At 42.8% G+C, this 18,075-nt stretch overlaps 1 protein-coding gene across 1 annotated transcript in view; it reads left to right on the top strand.

The window, feature by feature from the left end:
* The first annotated feature begins 5,308 nt into the window (after positions 1-5,308).
* The window catches only part of LOC135972192 (heat shock protein 105 kDa-like), a 30,989-nt gene continuing 18,222 nt past the window's right edge, over positions 5,309-18,075 (top strand). Inside the window, 9 exon segments of the mRNA XM_065578832.1 lie at positions 5,309-5,488; positions 5,490-5,550; positions 5,553-5,685; positions 7,399-7,456; positions 10,154-10,294; positions 13,970-14,092; positions 15,016-15,115; positions 16,220-16,353; positions 17,176-17,420. Of these exon segments, the coding sequence (XP_065434904.1) occupies positions 5,324-5,488; positions 5,490-5,550; positions 5,553-5,685; positions 7,399-7,456; positions 10,154-10,294; positions 13,970-14,092; positions 15,016-15,115; positions 16,220-16,353; positions 17,176-17,420 (1,160 nt within the window). The 5' untranslated portion in view covers positions 5,309-5,323.

The following is an 18,075-nucleotide window of genomic DNA, read 5'->3' as shown; positions in this document are numbered from 1 at the left end:
GAACTTGTATATTTATCTGTGTAAAATATCACAAATCACTGTTATTCATCCAGCTCTAATCAGAATGCCACACTTCATCCACTATACTTTCTCAAGACTGAGATAGACGATCCACAGATTATATTGCCATGAGAAAATTCAGCCAAGTTTTAGAAACTTTGAAAACGTTGGCTTCTCTCTGGTTGAAATAGTGTCACAGACTGACAACCAGACTGATTGGAATAATGTCACAGACCCCTGAACAACACCGTTCTTTTTACTCCCTCATGCTGTTAGATCAAAATGAAGAGCTCCTGCTAAATACTGAATAATTGGTAAATCAGTTTAAAAATGCAGTCATTGAGATCAGTGAACTCAATCATTGACATACATAGGACTATCTACTACTTGAACATATTTGAGCATCACTATCTCAGTGATTTCAAACATCTTCTGAAAGAGTGGATCTGCATACAACCCAAATGAGGTATTTGGCTCACTTGAGCTGTAAACGTACTCTACATTTAGAGTTTTTCTCAAAAATTTGCACTGGTGTAAACATCAGTGCAAATGTCTAGTAGGGAGAGGTGTAACTGGCATAAAGCAGAGCTTACAATGGTGCAATTCAAACCAGAAAATGACCAGAGTAAACCACACTGGCAAAAGCCCTTCTTTACTTTGGTGCAGCATAGCTACACAGAGTAGCTGGTGCAAATTTCACTAAGGTAGACAGGCCCTTAGAGACCCTATTTATTGCACAGTCAACAGTCTTGTTGATTTCCTGTTCCACATTATGACTAATCTAACAACAAATCCATGAAACTAAGAACCCTCAATTGCTGGTCTCTTGGGGGGGGGGGGGGTGGAAGCTTAAAAAGAGAGAGAGAGAGAGAGAGAGGTACCTAAAACTTTCTCCTTCCTGACTTGCCTTATGGAATTTACTCCTGGGGGAATTCCGCACATCAACACAGCTGGCTGTTCTGGCACCACAGCAGCCTCTAATGGGCAAAGCGCAAAACTGCAACACTTCTTAGGCAAAACGTTTTTAATGAGGGAAACTACAAAATTATGTGAGACAGGTGAATGCGCAGAATTCTCCCAGTAGTAAAAATTCTATGCCCAGTGTTGCAGAATTCATCACAGTACCCTGCCTGAAGAGCCAGGTTAGGACAGACTGAGGCACACGGGACTGCTGGAGAGGGGGGGGGTCACAGACTGGGGTTCAGAATGGCTAGTGCAGGGGACAGACTAGAGCATGGGCTCAGGAGCTAGTGGGGTGACAGCATTGAGCCTGGGGATGAGGGCGGGGGGCTTCAGAGACCCATGTGGGTGGGAGGTGCGGGGACAGGGGCAGATGTGCCTGACTGAATGGGAGAGGCTTGGGGTCTGCCAGGGTCCGCATGAGGGAAGTTTCCCAATACCCTAACAATCCCACCCACCCCCAAACAAAAACCTCACACCCAACACCCTCCAGGTTCACTCCCAGGCACCTTCCCTCTCCCTCAGCTCTTCTGTTACCCCTGACTCCCCCAAGCCTTTGCACTGCTTCTGACAGGTGCAAGAAATACAGTTCTGTATTGTAATTTAAATGAATTACCAAAAACTCTGTATTAATATGCCTAGTAAGGAATCTGTTTATAAAAAAAAATTACCAGAATCTTTTTTTTTTTTGGTCTGTGTTATTACAGAGGGCTGGGTGTGTGTGAGGAGGGTACAGGGCTCAGGGCAGGCGTCTGGGGGTGTGTGCGGGGCTCAGGGCACAGGCCTGGGAGGTGTGCGGGGCTGCAGGGCTCAGGGCAGAGGGCTGGGTGTGTGTGAAGGGGGGTCAGGGCAAAGGGCTAGGGGTGTGGGCTGGGGTCGTGGGGTGCTCCTGGCAGGGGACTGGAGGGGATATGCCCCTATTCCACCACCACCACCCCTTCTCCAAGGCTCTGCCCCCGCTTCTTCTCTGCCTCCACCGGGAGCAGCGAGCACGCTGACTCCACTCCTCCCCCACCCTCTCCCTCGCAAGGGCCATCAGCTGATCAGCCGGCAGGGAGGGAGGGACGGACAGAGAGGAGGAGGACCAAGCTTCTGCCCCTTGCCCCCGCGGGAGGGGCGGAGGGCAGAGAAGAGTGGGCCAAGCTGGGCTAGGCAGGATTTTTAATGGCATGCTGCTGTCTGCCAGGACTCCATCAGGCAGCAGCATGCCATTAAAAATCGGCTCACGTGCTGTCTTGGGCAAATTATTTTTTTACCCTCATTTTAACAGGTCAATCAATACACTTAACTGAAAAATTATATTTCGGCCAACATATTTTTATTTTATATTTTGCTTGTAAAAAGAATCTGTTGGTTATACTGTTAAAAGCAGGGTCAAAATGCTTGTTTCTTGAGTAAATGACTAGAAGTTCAGTTTCCTTACAAAATAAATGGTGCCAAGATATTATACTTGCCCTCTCACACTTTGTAAAATTGGTTCAGCAGGGTTTTTGTTGTTATTTGTTTTTAATCCAAAGTATGCTTAATAAACAATTTTGGAGACACCAAGATAATGTATATCATCTAGGTAAAGTCATAAAGCAACATTCATATAGAGTCATGGCCAATTTTGTTTTTAAGGAATTCCAATTAAAACCCCAAAAGGGAAATGTGGAAAATACATATGTTTCATTTTAACCCATGTTTTATGGATGTATGTATTGCTTAGTTCAATCTACTGTTGTTCTTAATTTTGCCACCTAATAGAACTGCAGACTAGGAATTATTAGTCCATCTTTGTCTCTAGATTTAAGGATATTTTTAACTCTGAGGTTTTCCACTCCACATAAGGCCCCAATCATCCATCAGGACAGGATACTGCAGATGCTTGCACTATCCCATTGATTTCAGAGAGACACAGCACAGCTATTGAGGTCCAGGTTGATGCAGGAGCAGAATCATAATGAGTTAAATCACAGTTTGACAGGTGGTAAGGATTTTATCTAGAATTACTTGGGTAGTGTCTGGAAAAGATAAAGACAGCTGCCCAAATCAGGAAATGTAGAACTTTTCCTTCTCATTTAATCCATAGTCGCTTTTGATAGAATATGATAAGAAATACTTTTCTCATTCAGATTTCCTAAATTGGAATTAGGTGTGGGTGTACTTGCTTTTTATTTAACCATCTTGAATTCATATTTTATCATCAGGTATCTTTGCCTTTCTTGTTACTAGATGTCTCAATGTCTGAAGTGCTTGATATTAATTATAAGGCTTAAGATATATTGATCTAATTTGAGCATTATTTTAGCATGTGTGTTTTGTGTCTCAGCAATGACAGCATTCTTTTTCCTCTTAAACCCAATATTTCTGAACTATTTGAGATTCTGAGCAAAATTTTCTACAAAAAATAGTTCAAATTAAAAGATGTGGGAGGCACAGGGAAGCAGCAAACACGTTTGTGACTCTGTCTGGTTAAACTAAGTTTGGCAATACTTTCACTTTTGCAAGAGCAGCTGTAAAGTACTTGGAATTAAAGAGGTGGGAATCAGGAATGGATGATCTCACCTTCCCTCTACTGCATAGCTCAGTTACTCTGCAACTCCTCTAGAATGGCAAACACACCAGCTCCTCCTCATATCCACCTCAGACAGACCTCCTTCTCTTCTGACTTGAGTTGTGGGGAAGAGAAGAAAATCATGCCTCGCTCACATTTCTGAGACAAAGTTCTTCCCCCACTTCTCTGGCACCAAACCATCCTCTCTCCCTTGGGAGCAAATTGCTGTGCCATCTCTAGCAGCAATATCAACCCTCACATATTCTTGTATCTCTAGAGGCAAACATATGCCCAATTTATTCCCACTGTCCCCTTTTAATTGAATAACCTGACCCTATCCTTTGAGAAAAAAGAGTTGGGATTGTAGGAGAAAATGGAAAATAAAAACAAGTTACTTTGGGATGGAAATCATAGTCCCCATGCTCTTTCTTTGAGGAGAAACTGACAACATGAAAAAGAAAAACAAGGGCCCAATACAGAAATAAATATTGATGGGCAAGGACAGATACAGCACAATTAACACTGATGAGAATAATACTGACATAAGCATACCATGCAGTGTAAATCTATCCTTAAAAAACAGAGGAAAGGATTCACCAAAATGCAGCAGAAAACAAAGGAAAAATAGAAAGTGGGGAGAAAAAGTAAAGTGAAGAATTAAATCAGTAAGGCCCAGATCCCAAAGGTATTTAGGGTCCTAACTTTCTAATGACCAGAGCCTAATTCTTTAAAATTGTATTAATTTACAGCAAGCCTAATGCCAAAATGCCTACAAGTCATGCCTGATCCCAGTTCTATAAGAGACACCCAGGAATCTGGCAAGCTGAGGGGAATGGAGTTGCGGTTTCTCTAATTTTCAAAGAGAATTATTGGCCAGGCTACTTGTGCCTCCCACTGTGCCAGCCCATCTCCTGCGGTGTTCTGCTCCCCGTCCCCACATCTCAAAGAGATTGTCTATGGTCTGGTCTATACTACCCGCCTGAATCGGCGGGTAGAAATCGACCTCTCGGGGATCGATTTATCACGTCCCATCGGGACGCGACAATCGATCCCCGAATCGGCGCTCTAACTCCACCAGCGGAGGTGGTAGTAAGCGCCGCCGACAAAAAGCCGCAGAAGTCGATTTTGCCGCCGTCCTCACAACGGGGTAAGTCGGCTGCAATACGTCGAATTCAGCTACGCTATTCACGTAGCTGAATTTGCGTATCTTAAATCGACTCCCCGCTGTAGTGTAGATGTACCCTATGTGGCTAGTGTAGAACAGGAGCGTCCACACGACAGTGGGAGATCCGGACGGCTTACTCCGGAGTAGCTATCAGGAACAGCTCCGAGGCCCACCAAACCCTAAGTACGCTGTAGGCCTGGCTGTCAGTTTCACCCTCCTGGGACTTCCCCTTCCCGGCACAAGCCATCGCGACCACACGGGCACCAGTCACTAGCCCACCCCGTCCGTTCGCCACCCAGCGCTAATCCGGACAAATCGTGTCCAAGGGCGCCTGGCGAGTAGGGCAGAGGCGAGGACAGGCCGCCTAGCGGGGGGGAGAGGGGGGGAGATGGTGCAGCAGACACAGACCGAGCAGGATCCAGGCGCGCTACCCGGGCGGGTTTGTCTCGTGTCCGCGCGCAGACGCGGTATCCTGGAGCCCAGCTACGGGGGCCGCACTGACCCCGGGAGCTCATAGCCGGGAGCGCCGTGAAGAGGCCATCCGAGGACACCCCTGCCCCGCACGCGCCGTGTTACCAGCCTCCGGGCCCCGCCCCCTCCTGCTCAGCCGGCTTCCTCCCAGTCTGACAGGCGGCGCAGAATCCGCGGCGTCCCGGGTTGTCATGAGAACGAAACACATCACTGCGTTCCTCCGCCCGCCATTGGTTAGCATTGTTCGAGAAAGCCGGAGAAAGCGGAAGCGGAAGCCGCACGTGGAGCCGGCAAGGGGCTGCCGCAGTTTCTGGAAACTTCTCCTCGCTGTCATATTTAAAGCGGCGGCGCCGGCTCCCCCCGCCCGCGGCCAGAGGCAGCGACACAGCACCGGAGCCGGCGCTCTGCGGCGGAGCTGTCCGGGAGAGGCTCGCGCGGGCGGGACCATGTCCGTGGTGGGGTTCGACCTGGGCTCGCAGAGCTGCTACATCGCGGTGGCCCGGGCCGGGGGCATCGAGACCGTCGCCAACGAGTTCAGCGACAGATGCACCCCGTGAGTGCGGGGGGCTGCTCGGCTGAGCCTGGGGTGGGGGCCTGCCCGGGCCCCGGGGGGAGTCGGGCTGTCCCGCCCGGCGCGGGGGCTACGGCCCCTTCACGCGCCGCGTGCGGTGCCCGGGGAGCCGGGGGTGGTATCGCGGGGCCGATGCTGCAGTTCCTGACCCCGGCCCCAGTGTGGCCCCGGGGCGGGGATGCTGAAGCGGCTCCTGCCGCTGGGGGCGGGGGTCGCTGCGCCGAGAGTTGGAACTTGCTGGAAGCTGCCAGCGCAGCCTCCCCCCCACCCCGCGCGGCTGCGTTACTCCCGCGCCTCCTCAGCTCCGCGCGCCGGCCGGGGCGGGGGTCCCGCGCCTGTAAAAGCGCCGCCGCCTGGCCTGAAGGGCAGGATGGAGCCCCTACAGGGAGCTGGGGTGCCCGCTGCCTCCCCGCGGTGGGGTCAGCGCCCTCTGAGTAAAGCTGCCCTGAAGGGCGCAGCCTTCCAGTCCCGGGAGACGGGGCGCGGGTGTATCGTGACTGGGGCACGGGGCTGCCCTGACATGGACCCGTCAGGCCCCGGCACTTGGAGAAGCGGGGATCGGGAAGCGGCGGCTGGAGAAGCGGGGAATAGAAACAGGTGTAGGTAACGTGCACAGCTCTGTAATCTTTAGAGGCTTCCCATTTAAAATCTGAACAATAATGCTGTATTGTGATCGGAAACGAAATAGACAACTTTCCGTCCTTCGCGGGGTAGGGAGGGGAGAGTGTTCACACAGCAAAGGCAAAGCAGATGCACTAACATTTGAAAGATCTGGGTCTACACATTGAGAATGTAATTATAGCTACATTAAAATACTTGCCATGCAATGTGTGTATGTTTAGCCACATTGTAGGATTAGAAAAGATTCTTACTGACTATTAACTTGCTCACACTGCAAATATATTTATGCATATACTCTGGTAGTAGCTTTTGTTACCAGGAAGGCTCTTATGTGCATTTTGGGAGAAGTTATATTTGAATTAGAATTATTAATTTCCTGATGCATGGTTTAATAGTCTTTGGGCTTTAATTTCCTGTTAAAAGGGGATGAAGAAACTTTGTAGCTGTGACATTGAAGATATGCAGTCTCTCTTCTTCAAGCTCTTGTTACAGCAGGCTATTAAACAACTTAAAGCTTTATTGCACATAAATTGATTTTGTAATTGCTCAGCTTTACAATGAAGAAAATTCTAATCCACATTGAAACAGTTACTCAGTGCTACATGTGAACTCAGAAGTTCAGCTATTCATAGATTAGCCATACAAAAAAATGACGACTTAAAAAAAATTGTGACCCAAGCATCTGTTTCTTTTCATATAAATAACTTGGTTGAAGTTTTTTCTTAAAATTGTACAGAACAATTTACCCTTGGACTAAGACTAAGTACAGAAAGTTTCAACTCCAAAGCATATGTTGTAACTTTACAAACATGCTTTGGAGCTGAAACTTTCAGTGAATGTGTGTGAAAATAAAAACATGCAATATATGATAGAGAAAAGTATGTGGTTTGGAGTGAGAGATTGCAGATTCATTTTTTTTAAATGCTGTGAATTAGCATAAGCCACGAGTAGCAGTATAACTTGCTCAAACTCTCAAATTCTGTTTGCCATAGCAATAAATAAAGCTACTATAGCTCTTGGCAATATTGGCAATAAAATAAAATGCTGAATTAACAAGCCTCTCTGTCTTTTCAGATCAGTTGTATCATTCGGATCCAAAAACAGAGCTATTGGTGTTGCAGCTAAAAACCAGGTAGGTTGTCTTCTATGAAAGAGAATCCAACTACTAGTAAAATTAATAACATAAATCTGTTTCAAATAAGGGAAAAAAAGGGAAATGATAAAATTCTGTCATCTTAATTGTCAGGTAGCATTTCAAAATCAAAGAAATGATTTATTCTGACAGTCTCATGTCCAGGTTTGCTGCTGAGGATGCCATTGCTAGAACTCCAGGTTTGTGTGCTGGGTTAATAATTTCCAGTTAGATGCCTGCCTTATTTGATCATTTTAAAAATAAAATCACCAGAACACACTCTTACTTAGGAAATTTCTTTGCATTAGAAATGCATCTTCACAAATTATGTAGAATGTGTATATAAGTTCTTAAACTGAAATGTGAATTAAGAGGTTTGGCCTTTGCTTGAATGAACTACTCTGAAAAGAGAAAGTGTTAAATATTTTCTCTTATTCACTGCAGTAATACATTTTTTTAAAAAGTGCTAAAACATTAATACGTTTTTTAAAATAACCATGTACAAGGTTTAAAACTTCAGATATCAACATCTAAAAGCCATGTTTTGGGCTGATTATATCCTAAAATAGGACTAGTGTACTGCATGCCGGTGCAGACCAAGCATGCTCCCTCTACTGGCCTATTCATAAATGTCAAGGTGCAAAGGTTCTGTGATAGGTTTCCATGGAGAGAGCATCAACTGTGAAAGTCTTCCATTTAACTGTGAAGAAACAGGGAGATCTGATTGAAAATATAGGAGTGATCATAAGATAAACATACATTTGTAATGACAAGATTCAAAGACAGAAGCTAACAAAATGATTTGCATAGAGTTCTGCAGTTTTTCATTCATTCCTAGGAATGGAATGTATCTTACTAAAACAGATATCCACATAAAACATTGTGGAACAAATATTTCACTAGAGTTTTAACTTTGATCTTTTTTTATCAGGATTTGGAAGTTTCCTTTTGTACCACTGCTTTTATTTCTATTTTTTCAGACTATATTTCCATGTCAGTGATTCAGATGTTAACATAATTCAATGAAGTAGTGAGAAAAAGTAAAGGAGTCTTCAGAGCATTTGTTGTCTTAAATAAATGGCTTCTATCTGGATTCTCAAGAGACTAATGTGGGGAGTGTTACTAAGAGATCATTCAATTAAAAGCTGTCCAGCAGCTTTAGCTAAATTGAAAGCTAAGTAGTTTCTCTCTCAACTTACATTTGAGAACATGTATTCACAACAGACTTTTGTTCTTGGACAGTTTGTGGCTTCAGTCGCTTTTGGAACAGCTTCAAAAGGGTACTACATATTCAGTTTTTCATGCTTTTTTTGTTTTAACAGTTTGAAAACAAAATTTACCAATTTTTTCCATTTGACAAACACTTAAAAATGCGACCCGATATAACACGAGTTTGGATATAACGTGGTAAAGCAGTGCTCGGGGGGGAGGGGGAGAGCTGCGCATTCTGGTGGATCAAAGCAAGTTCGATATAACGCAGTTTCAGCTATAACGCGGTAAGATTTTTTGGCTCCTGAGGGCAGCGTTATATCGAGGTAGAGGTGTACATCTTAATAGTGAACAGGCTCTTTTCCTGACAGCAGTGGAATTTTAGGTCGTGTTCTTGGCCCATGACAATCTGGGCTTTGCATTTTCACTAACAAGGGAGTGTAACAGCCATTTGTTCAAGCAGGAGAACTACATATCTGAATTGTTCTGGGTTTTTAGCAAGTAATCATCTTAATTTAACTTTGACATGGTTTTTTACTTAACAGCAACTTAAATTTCAATTTTTGTGCATTCTCAATCAAATGCTAGACAACTTTGCGAATAATTAATTACTTCATGCTGGTCTTTCACTGTTACTTGCAGTATGTTTTAGTGAGTTTTCAGAAGAATACCATGCTGTAGTAGCACCGTTTAAGTGTGGCATGCTAACTGGCTTGCTGCTGCTTAATTGTGCCAAAACCACAGGAATATTCTCAAATATCCTACAGTATTAATGGCATGTGATTACTTTAAAAAAGTCTCTTCATTGGTACATACAGTTATCTCGATAACCTGAAAATTAGAGATTTTTTTAAACTCTAAATCAGTTCATTAAAAGCCACTAAAGTTTTTTGCACTTGGTGCCCATTGCATACTAAATTACTTTTGCTGTTTAAGTGCTTCCAACTTGAGTGACCATAGAGCTATGCTTTTAAATAGATGTCAAGTACCCTTCCTGGTGAGGTTTGTTGTAGTTAATTTTATGCTTCCAAGTCCCTTGCTTTCCTCTGTGTTGGGGTGACAAAACAAAACAAGTCTCCGTCAATATGTTGATCCCTGGACTTACTGCCTTTAGATTTGTTGGTATTTGCTGGGTACTGTAAGTCATCAGTAGTTGGTAGAGAACAAAAGGCTTTTAACAAGAGCAATAAAAAATAGTTTAAACTGTTACACAGACCAGGGTGTAGACTTTCTGTATTGTAACAGCTTGTGACTTTAAACTGTAAACTCTATAATACAATGCTCATTCACCTCTTGTGCCAGTATATTTCTGTATAAAACTACAGTCCTACATAATTTAATATTAGAGAAAAGAGGTCAGATGTCAAGTCTCTGGCGAGTAAACCTGACTGGTTTAGGAACAGAGGCTAGCAATCGGACACTGCCGTTCTTTTACTAATATGCAGGTTAAGTGTTGCGTTCAAGATAACTTCTTTTTCTTTCTTGCAGCAAATTACTCATGCTAACAACACAGTATCTAACTTCAAGAGATTCCATGGCCGTGCATTTAATGATCCTTTTATTCAGAAAGAGAAAGAAAGTTTGAGTTATGATTTGGTTCCAATGAAAAACGGTGGAGTTGGAATAAAGGTAAGAGTGTCGTATTTGCAGTCTAGTTTTCTAGTTTCTATAGCTATGTTGGAAACGTTTGTTTTCTAGCACTTAATTAAAATCCCTTATTTTCATGATTAATTCCCATAAAAGCTATTCTTCACCTCTGTACCAGAAGGGCTTTTGAACTGATGAATAGCTTTTTTTACTCCAGAGTGGAGTCAGGCTTTCGTTATAAATACTTCCTCATACAAGAGCTTCCCTGGTGGCAATTGTGCACACAGTCTACGCCAGGGGTCGGGAACCTTTCAGAAGTGGTGTGCCGAGTCTTCATTTATTCACTCTAATTTAAGGTTTCGTGTGCCAGTAATACATTTTAACATTTTTAGAAGGTCGCTTTCTATAAGTCTTTAATATATAACTAAACTATTTTGTATGTAAAGTAAATAAGGTTTTTTAAATGTTTAAGAAGCCTCCTTTAAAATTAAATTAAAATGCAGAGTCCCCTGGACCGGTGGCCAGGACCCGGGCAGTGTGAGTGCCACTGAAAATCGGCTCGCGTGCCACCTTCAGCACGTGCCATAGGTTGCCTACCCCTGCTTTAAAACCATGGGATACTGTTTCGATCCTCCCATGTACCAGCAAAAAAGTCCAATCTAGAGGTGGATAGAGACCACTTGTGTGTATCCTTTGTGTAGTTTAATTATATGATCAAATACCCTATCAACTATATAATCACTTTTTTCTTATAGCTTTAGATACACATTACATATTGAAACATTCTCATTGGCATAACGGCCACTGTATTTACCTGACAGGCTTCTTCTATGCTAAGTTCTCATCTTTGGGTCTCACTATTACTTTGTTAATTAGGCCTGGTGCACACTTCAAAGTTTTGCTGGCACACCATTGTCAGTTAGGAGTGTGGGGAATAAAATAAACACCCCTAGCTGACAGCTGTGCTGGCAAAAGCCCACATGGGGATAGTCATACCAATAAAATGGTCCTTTTGCCAATATAGCTTATTTTAATTGGGGTATGGTGTATGCCAGGGGTTGGCAACCTATGGCATGCATGCCAAAGATGGCCCGCGAGCCGATTTTTAATGGCACGCTGCTGCCTGCTGGAATCCCAGCAGGCATCAGCGTGCCATTAAAAATCCTGCCCAGCCTGTCCCGGCCTGCTCTTCTCTGACCTCTCCTCTTCCCCCCCCCCCCCCCCCCCCGGGGGGCAGAAGCTTGGTCCTGCCAGCTCCCCTGCCTCTTCCCGTAATGTGCTGGGTTCCTGCCCCTCCTCCGCCTCTATGTCCCTCCCTCCCTGCTGGCAGATCAGCTGATGGCCCTTGTGAGGGAGGGGGTCGGGAAGGAGCAGAGTCACAGTGCTGGCTGCTCCCTGCAGAGGCAGAGAAGAAGTGGGGGCAGGGCCTTGGGGAAGGTGGGAGGTGGGTGGGGGTGGAATAGGGGCATATCCCCACTAGCCCCCTGCCCTGACTCCTCCCCCCCACACACGCACACCCCCCAGGTCCCTGCCCTGAGCCTTGTACTCCCTTCATACACACCCAGCCCTCTGCTTGACTCCTTCACACACCCCCACAACCCCAGCCCTGACTCTGGCACTCCCCCACATACCCAATCCCCCCTGCCCTGACACCTGCACCCCCCTCACATGCCCCCAGCCCTGACTCTTGCACACACCCCCCACATCCCCACCCTAAGCACCAAATGGAAGCTCCTGCACCCCCCCCCCCCCACATTCCCACCTGCATCCCTCACACCAAATGGGAGCTGCCCAGGTAAGTGCCCCAAACCCAAACCTTCTGCCCCAACCCTGAGCCCCGTTCTCTCATTCTAGCTCCTGGCCAGACCCTTCACCCCCAGCCCTGTGCTCAGTGCACTCCCACCCTGAGCTCAGTGCAGAGAGAGGAAGAGAATGGGCCAGAACCAGAGAGAAGGTAGGTACCCACTGTAAGTGGGCAGGGCCGGGACCCCAGTCTGGCAGCGGGCTGAGCAGGTCCAGCACCTGGGATCCCGGCTGGCAGGAGCTGGTGGATGGAACCCCTGAGTCACTCAGCCCACTGCCGGTCTGGGGTTCTGGCTGCTGGACCCTTGCCAGTCAGGGTCCCGGCCACAGGCCCCGCTCAGCCTGCTGCCGGCATAGGTGAACAAAACCCCAGACCAGCAGCGGGCCGGCGGTGTAAGATCAATATTTTAATTTAAAATTTAAATTAAGCTTCTTAAACATTTTGAAAACCTTATTTATTTTACAATACAACAACAGTTTAGTTATATAATATATAGACTTATAGAGAGAGACCGTCTAAAAAACATTAAAATGTGTTACCGGCACGCGAAACCTTTAATTTAAGTGAATAAATGAAGACTCGGCACGCCATTTCTGAAAGGTTGCCGACCCCTGTTTTAAAGGAACAACGCAATCTGAAATCAAGTCATTTTTTAAAAGAACTAAAAATAGATTCACTTACTAAACCTGCCCTGTAGATTCCACAGCCAATTAGTGTGAGTTTTGTAGTCACAATTCCGTTTCTTTTAAAAACAAAACCCTCTTCCTTGGTGCTCTGTGAAAGAGCCACACAAACATAGGCAATGCGCAAAATAAACTGAAGAGACTTTTTTTCTTTATCTATAGTTATCTGAAGTGTGAGTTGTAACAATGGTAGATACTTTGTTTGGTGTCTCTTTAATGGGAGTGAGTTTAAGTAGTTTTCTTTAACACATATGCAAGTTAGAAAAAATTGGTATTAAGAAGGACAGTACTGTGACAGTCATTTTCAATGTTTTCCTCAATCTGTGTGGAGCTTTTTCTTGTCCATGGAGAAAAATGTTTTGAGAACAAATCAGTAGGAGATTGCGACATTTGGAGTCCACAAGAGGGTCTTTTACAAAGCATTCTGCTTTACATCTTTTCTATACTATAGAATAGATGTCAAAAAGGCGAATACACAAAGGAAGGGAAATACAGAGGTATTTTAAAACTGATTGATTTTTATAGTAGTACTTCTTTCCCCTTCCCAACCATTTCAGTTTACAAAGATGTCTGTAGGAAGGAAGCAATATGAGAGTAAAGACTTGTTTAACTTTGTCTTTTAAGTTTGTTTATATTATTTGATTCCTGGGTATAACTTGAACTATTGAAGTGCAGGCTGTTCTGGCTACCAAAACAGATAACACAAATTTTAGGTTATGAACATAGTGATCTTTTGGGAAAATCTTTTATGAAATAGTCTAGAAGCTCTTAAGTAAATGTTTTTAATACTGCTGTAAAGAGCTCTTCCTAACTGAATGCTTCTTGGTAGATAATTTCTTACCTTTTCTGCAATGGTGAGCAATTTGAAAATTGCTGGCCACTTTTAACTTATTGGCATAGTGATTCATTACTGTGTGCTAGCCTCACTAATTGACACTTACAATTTACACCATTATCTGAATTGCTATAAATCATCTGCAAGTGATTTTATCCAGGGGAATTCATTCATTTATCAATTACACTCAATGTGTAGAAACAGAATGACATTATCTGCAAACACTCAAGGGGCTGGTGGGTGAATTCTCAATTGTAACTGTATAATGAGTTGCATGAGTGCATTAAGATTGGAGGGAAGGGTTGTCGGTCAGCAGAGCATCCAAAACTATTAAGTGGTACTCTGCTTTTCTGCAATTAAAATGAAATTTTCCTCCCTTTTTTTTTGCTATACAGGTGATGTACATGGATGAGGAACATTTCTTTAGTGTGGAACAGATAACAGCTATGCTGTTGACTAAGTTGAAGGAGACTGCTGAGACTAACCTAAAAAAGCCAGTAACAGACTGTGTTATTTCTGTAAGTAATTCTATTACACTGGACCAATAGAAACATTAATCTCCCTAGTTGTAATCACTGAAGATTTCTAGTTTTAAATAAAGTTTAAGATGTTGTTCAGCTCAAGTACTTGTATGCTCAGGGTAACATTGTACATATTAGATTTAATGTTACCAGAACCTTTTTCTAAAAAGGAAAATGTGTATTCTATATATGAGCTTGTTATAAAGCAATGAAAGCTATAAACAGCCAATATTAAAATACAGATTTTTTACTTCATATTAATATACTAACTTTATGTTAAAGTAAAATAGCTTTGAAAAGCATCGTAATTAGGAAAAAGACTATAGGGGGTGTTACATTAAGTGTTGAACAGTTGTTCAGATACCATGAAGATGAACAAGCTAAAATGCCTAGACAGAGCACTCACAATATTTCTATCAAGCTGCACAATATATCAAAGAATTAAATATGTATTTTAAGTGATCTGCCAGTTGGCACCACCGTGCCACTGGGAAAATTCCTTTGGTTCAAGTAGAGCAAAGAACTTAAAATCAAAATTTTTGGCAGTATGCTGCATCTAATGTTAACATCAAAATAGCTTTGACTACTTTTTCCATTTCTTGTCAAAAATTAATTTAGGCTTGATTCATCTACATTATGCTTCTCCTCAGAATATTCTACTTTACAGATTGGTCTTGCATGTGCTTTTAGGCCCCAGTTCAGCACAGTACCTAATCATTGGCTTCAATGGGACTACGAAGTACTATGCTGAATCAGGGTCTTAAGTAACTAACTTTATTTTGGGCTAAAATCTTGCAGTTGCTAGATATAGTGGCAGGTATCTCCTTTTGGGGATGCAGCATGGGTAGTATTTCAAACAAATGTTTGTGTTGAAAGTCTGGCTTTCTAATGGTAATTCTGTTCCCACATGATTTCTTCAGGTTCCATCATTTTTCACTGATGCTGAAAGGAGGTCTGTCCTAGATGCTGCTCAGATTGTTGGCCTAAACTGTCTGAGACTGATGAGTGACATGACAGCAGGTAAAGCAAAGGAAACATATTCCAGCAAGTGTATGTTTAATGGAGATCCATTTAGATACTCAAATAACTTCAAACTAAGAATTGCTAGAAAAATAGACCAGTCACTAAAAGCAGAGTTGGTTTACAACACTTATGCCATTTTTTCTTGACTTATAAAACTTCTGTCATGAGGTGTTGTGAAGGTGGTAAAAAGAGAACGCTTTGCTTCCTAAGGTGACTTAATAGGAATACAGTAGAACCTCAGAGTTACAAACACCTCTGGAGGGAAAGTTGTTTGTAATTTTGAAATGTTTGAAACTCTGAACAAAACATTATGGTTGTTCTTTCAGAAGTTGACAACTGAACATTAACTTAATATAGCTTTGAAACTTTACTGTGCAAAAGAAAAATGCTGCTTTTAACCGTCTTAATTTAAATGGAAACAAGCACAAACCGTTTCCTTACCTTGTCAAATTTTTTTACACTTCCCTTTATTTTTTTAGTAGTTTACGTTTAACACAGTACTATACTGTATTTGCTCTTTTTGTCTCTGCCGCTGCCTGTTTGTATACTTCTGATTCCAAATGTGGTGTGCGGTTGACCAGTCAGTTTTTAACTCTGGTATTCATAACTCTGAGGTTCTACTGTACTGTACTTAACTTTCCCCTGACTCACACATTTAAGGATAGGAATTGCCCTAGCAGTATAGACCAGTGGTCCATCTAGTCCAGGATCCTGTCTCTTCAGAGGAATGAGCAAGAAGCATCATAGTGATCAGTTGTTCAATAAGTTGCCTGTATGAGGAACTTTTTCGTAATATTTGTAATCCGAATTTTTTGTTAAAGGATATAAAACCACTATCAGTGCAATTGTGGATGTCAACATCCATATAAATATTTAATCTACTTTTGCTGATGTGCTCAGGGCTCAGAAAATTCATTGGTACATGTAATATGAAGTATTAGTGCTAGGAAGTAAATATAGCAATGTGTATATGTAAACATTTTAGTTGGAACCTGCCTTTTGTGACTGTGCACCATTGCAAAAATGATGAGCTGAATGAAGCACTGAATGGAGATCCACTAGTGATTGTGCAGATAACATTTGATGCTTCTTGCTTTACAGTGGCTCTTAACTACGGAATTTATAAACAAGACCTTCCAGCTCCGGAAGAGAAGCCACGGATAGTGGTCTTTGTTGACATGGGACATTCTGCATTTCAAGTATCAGCCTGTGCTTTTAACAAGGGTAAACTAAAGGTAGTCAGCTGATAATCCATTTTTGTGTGTACTCCATGGGCCATGTAAAGTTCGGTCAAGAAAAAAGGGGAAAAAATTGTACCACTAAAATGTGCTTGAATTGAAATGATGACCAAACAGAATGTGGCTGTATAACACCTTGCATCTCTACATATAGATTAGCAGGTCTTGCTCTAGACTGTGAATTAGTTTTTTGCAGGGACTCAAGTGACCTGAAAACTGTTCTAATATAAACGCGTGAAATAGTTGTAACGGTACACTGAAACAACAAAAGCAATGAAACCTCTTGAACTTGCTGATCACTTTTTAAAAAGAAAATCTCTTAGTGGCAGTATATGTAAAGACTACTAAAATATACAACTTGCAGCTTCATTTTTTGGAAGTATTTATTTAATGTGTGTAAAGTGATATGGTGGACACAAACATTAAGGATTTTGGCACCATTAATATTGGCGTCTTATACTATGTTGCAATTACACTGAAGCTGTAAGTGGATTGACTTGTGATCAGAGTACAGTTATTTGAGATTGTAATAAGCCATTTGAACCTATGTGTGGACTAAGACTCTGATGACACTGGACTGTCATCCATTCTAGAAAGGCTGTTGTTTTTGTTTTGTTTTTTTAAGGCAAACTTCCAACTTACAGGCGTACAGACCAGCTTCTACTAATACCTTACTAAATCTTTAAACTTACACATTGGAAGAAATAAGCCTACGTGGTGGCGTCATTGTTTTAAAAAAGGCCTGCTGGTATAGGTGGAAGTCCAGTGTAATGTCTGATTGTCAAATGTAAAACTAAACTATTTTCTCTTTCAAACCAGGTGCTTGGCACAGCCTTTGATCCCTTCCTAGGGGGGAGAAACTTTGATGAAAAGTTAGTGGATCACTTTTGTGCAGAAATAAAAGCAAAGTATAAACTGGATCCGAAATCAAAAATTCGAGCCCTTCTTCGTCTATATCAGGAGTGTGAGAAACTGAAGAAGCTAATGAGCTCTAACAGCACGGACATCCCACTTAACATTGAGTGCTTTATGAATGATAGAGATGTGGCTGGAAAGATGAACAGGTGAATAGGAGCTAAAGGAAAATGAGGGAACACTGTGTTTAAAGCAAATCCTCAGTGGATGGCATTCTTTGTTTCCACAGTCCTAAAAGAAAAGGGACCGTCTATACCAGGGGTTCCCAAACTTATTTCGCGGCTTGTTCAGGGTAAGCCTCTGGTGGACTGTGAGACGCTTTGTTTACCCTAAACAAGCCGCGAACCAAGTTTAGGAACCCCTGATCTATACTAAGATTACTAAATGTTTATTAAACATGAAGTATCTCTGAAACAGTGGCCAATCCTGGCCACTTATAAATCTAATCTTTGTTGTGAATACTTCCAGCTTTTTTGTGATGCTGGAATAGTTCAGACTTGATTACATAATGTATGTGATGGCCATATGAATGAAACAAATATACAATGTTAAACACTGATGTTGCAGTGCCTGCCTATACTCCTAATCTGAAATGCCCTCATTTTTAGGTACAAGGCACTATCACCTTGGGTCTAGAAGTAAACCTGCTAGACTTAATACACAAAATACTTTGTAGTTTGAAGCAATTTTGCGACACACGCAACATACCTGACACAAATCCATAAAAGTAAGGAAATAAAAACCCACCTAATGTGCATACTCTCTGCTAGCATGCACCACAACCTTAACTCTGTCTTCTGAGGA

The sequence above is a fragment of the Chrysemys picta genome, unplaced genomic scaffold (assembly GCF_011386835.1).
Source record: "Chrysemys picta bellii isolate R12L10 unplaced genomic scaffold, ASM1138683v2 scaf4, whole genome shotgun sequence".
NCBI lineage: Eukaryota > Metazoa > Chordata > Testudines > Emydidae > Chrysemys > Chrysemys picta.
Note: the sequence above shows the minus strand (reverse complement) of the source record. Positions and strands in the feature narration are given on the sequence as shown.